This window comes from Haplochromis burtoni, unplaced genomic scaffold, assembly GCF_018398535.1.
Source record: "Haplochromis burtoni strain Fernald_Lab_line unplaced genomic scaffold, NCSU_Asbu1 Contig_1733, whole genome shotgun sequence".
In the NCBI taxonomy this organism is placed as follows: domain Eukaryota; kingdom Metazoa; phylum Chordata; class Actinopteri; order Cichliformes; family Cichlidae; genus Haplochromis; species Haplochromis burtoni.
The window spans coordinates 15234-16795 of NW_024584094.1; the positions used below are offsets into that span (position 1 = coordinate 15234).

Consider the following 1562-nt stretch of genomic DNA (forward strand, 5'->3'; position numbering starts at 1 on the left):
GGACAAAAAAACCATCAAATGCATTACCTGAGCTTCTAGTTTTGTGTCTTTCATCTATTTTAATTTAACTTTTGTCTGGATCTAAAATAGATCAGAACAAAATAATATTTCAGTCATTAAAGTGGACATATACTTTTGACTTTTAACCAGACAGCAAAATTTCATTTCATATCAAAGAAATGTGTTTAAGAATGATTGATAATCCCTAATAATCATATGCTATCCACAAATGTAAGCAATTCTACTTACTACTTACTATAGTTGTAATTTGATATCATGTGAGGTAGTCTGATATCTAAAATGAATCCTTAATACAGACATAGCTTCTACAGAAGGAAGTTGACCTTTTGCTGCCTCAGCAAATGTTCTTTGAAAGGGAAAACTGTTGATTTCTTATTTTTTTATATGTTCAGGCTTTGCAAATATGCAAACATTTCCAAACATCAGTTTGACAACTGAATCAAAATGACATTTGTGTATTAGCCAAAAACCTAAAAATATTTTTGATAATGTTTCCAACAATCTCTTTTTTTAAAAAATACAACATTAAAAAGTGATACATTTATGTCAATTTGAGTTACCTCGGCAGATGTCTGCTGCACCCTCTCCTCCAGGCTTCCAAGGGGAGTCGTTGTGAAAATCCTGACATCTCTCACAGTTTTCTCCAGCTGTATTGTGCTTACAAACACATTGTCTGTGAACCTGAAATCAGAAAATATCTTTATCTGCTGAGCTCAACTGCAGTTTCAGGTGTATACAGTGTGATGTTGAGGGAAAAATGATGCATACACACATTTGATTAAAAATGTACAGAGGTTATATTAGGACTCCATCTGTTTCCCCCTGCTGGCCAGAACACCAGTTTTACCCAAAGACCACTGATTTGTGGATAGCAGAAATCCGAGGTCACACATACAAAATTGCCTGATGACTTTTTCTAATTCCTAAGCCACAGCCGCCCAAATACAGATGATCTTTTCTCTCAATTTTTGCCTTCATCTTTAATTTCTTTTTACTGACTTTCAAGTTCTTGATTCACCTTTCAAAGCTGTTTGTTAAAAACAAAAAACCCAGCATGTTAACATTGATTAAATCACAATACAATACAATTTTATTTATATAGCACATTTAAAACTAAAGTGCTTCACAATAATGCAATAAGTCATTGTTATAAAACATTAACAAAGTACAAAAACAAGTACTAGTACTAATCCTAACAGATGGGAAGCACTAATCACTTTAAATAATCAACTTAATCACTGAAGGACGAATAATTTCAGACCGGCTCTACTCCATACCATGCCAGGCTGGTTGAAAACGTCCCCGTGGACTCCAGCCATGGGCACACACTGGCTGGCGTGTCCGTTACAGAAACAGCTTCCTTGAACCACCATGTTGTAAACAGAATAGTAATATTTGTCCTGAGGGTTCCTGCGTTTTCGACTCAGCAGTGTGTCACCAAGTGTGAAAAGACGTGTGAAGTTCACCCGAATGTTTGTCACGGTGGTCAGATCTGAGGATGATGATCAGAACAATATTCAGTTTTACACGTTTCCCCTATT

General features: G+C 35.5%; 1 protein-coding gene across 1 annotated transcript in view; it reads right to left on the minus strand.

The window, feature by feature from the left end:
• Positions 1–11: 11 nt before the first annotated feature.
• The window catches only part of LOC102305805 (laminin subunit beta-4), a gene marked incomplete in the record, with an annotated part of 9691 nt that continues 8140 nt past the window's right edge, over positions 12–1562 (minus strand). Inside the window, 2 exon segments of the mRNA XM_005952505.3 lie at positions 12–702; positions 1299–1513. Coding sequence (XP_005952567.3) covers positions 568–702; positions 1299–1513 — 350 coding nt within the window.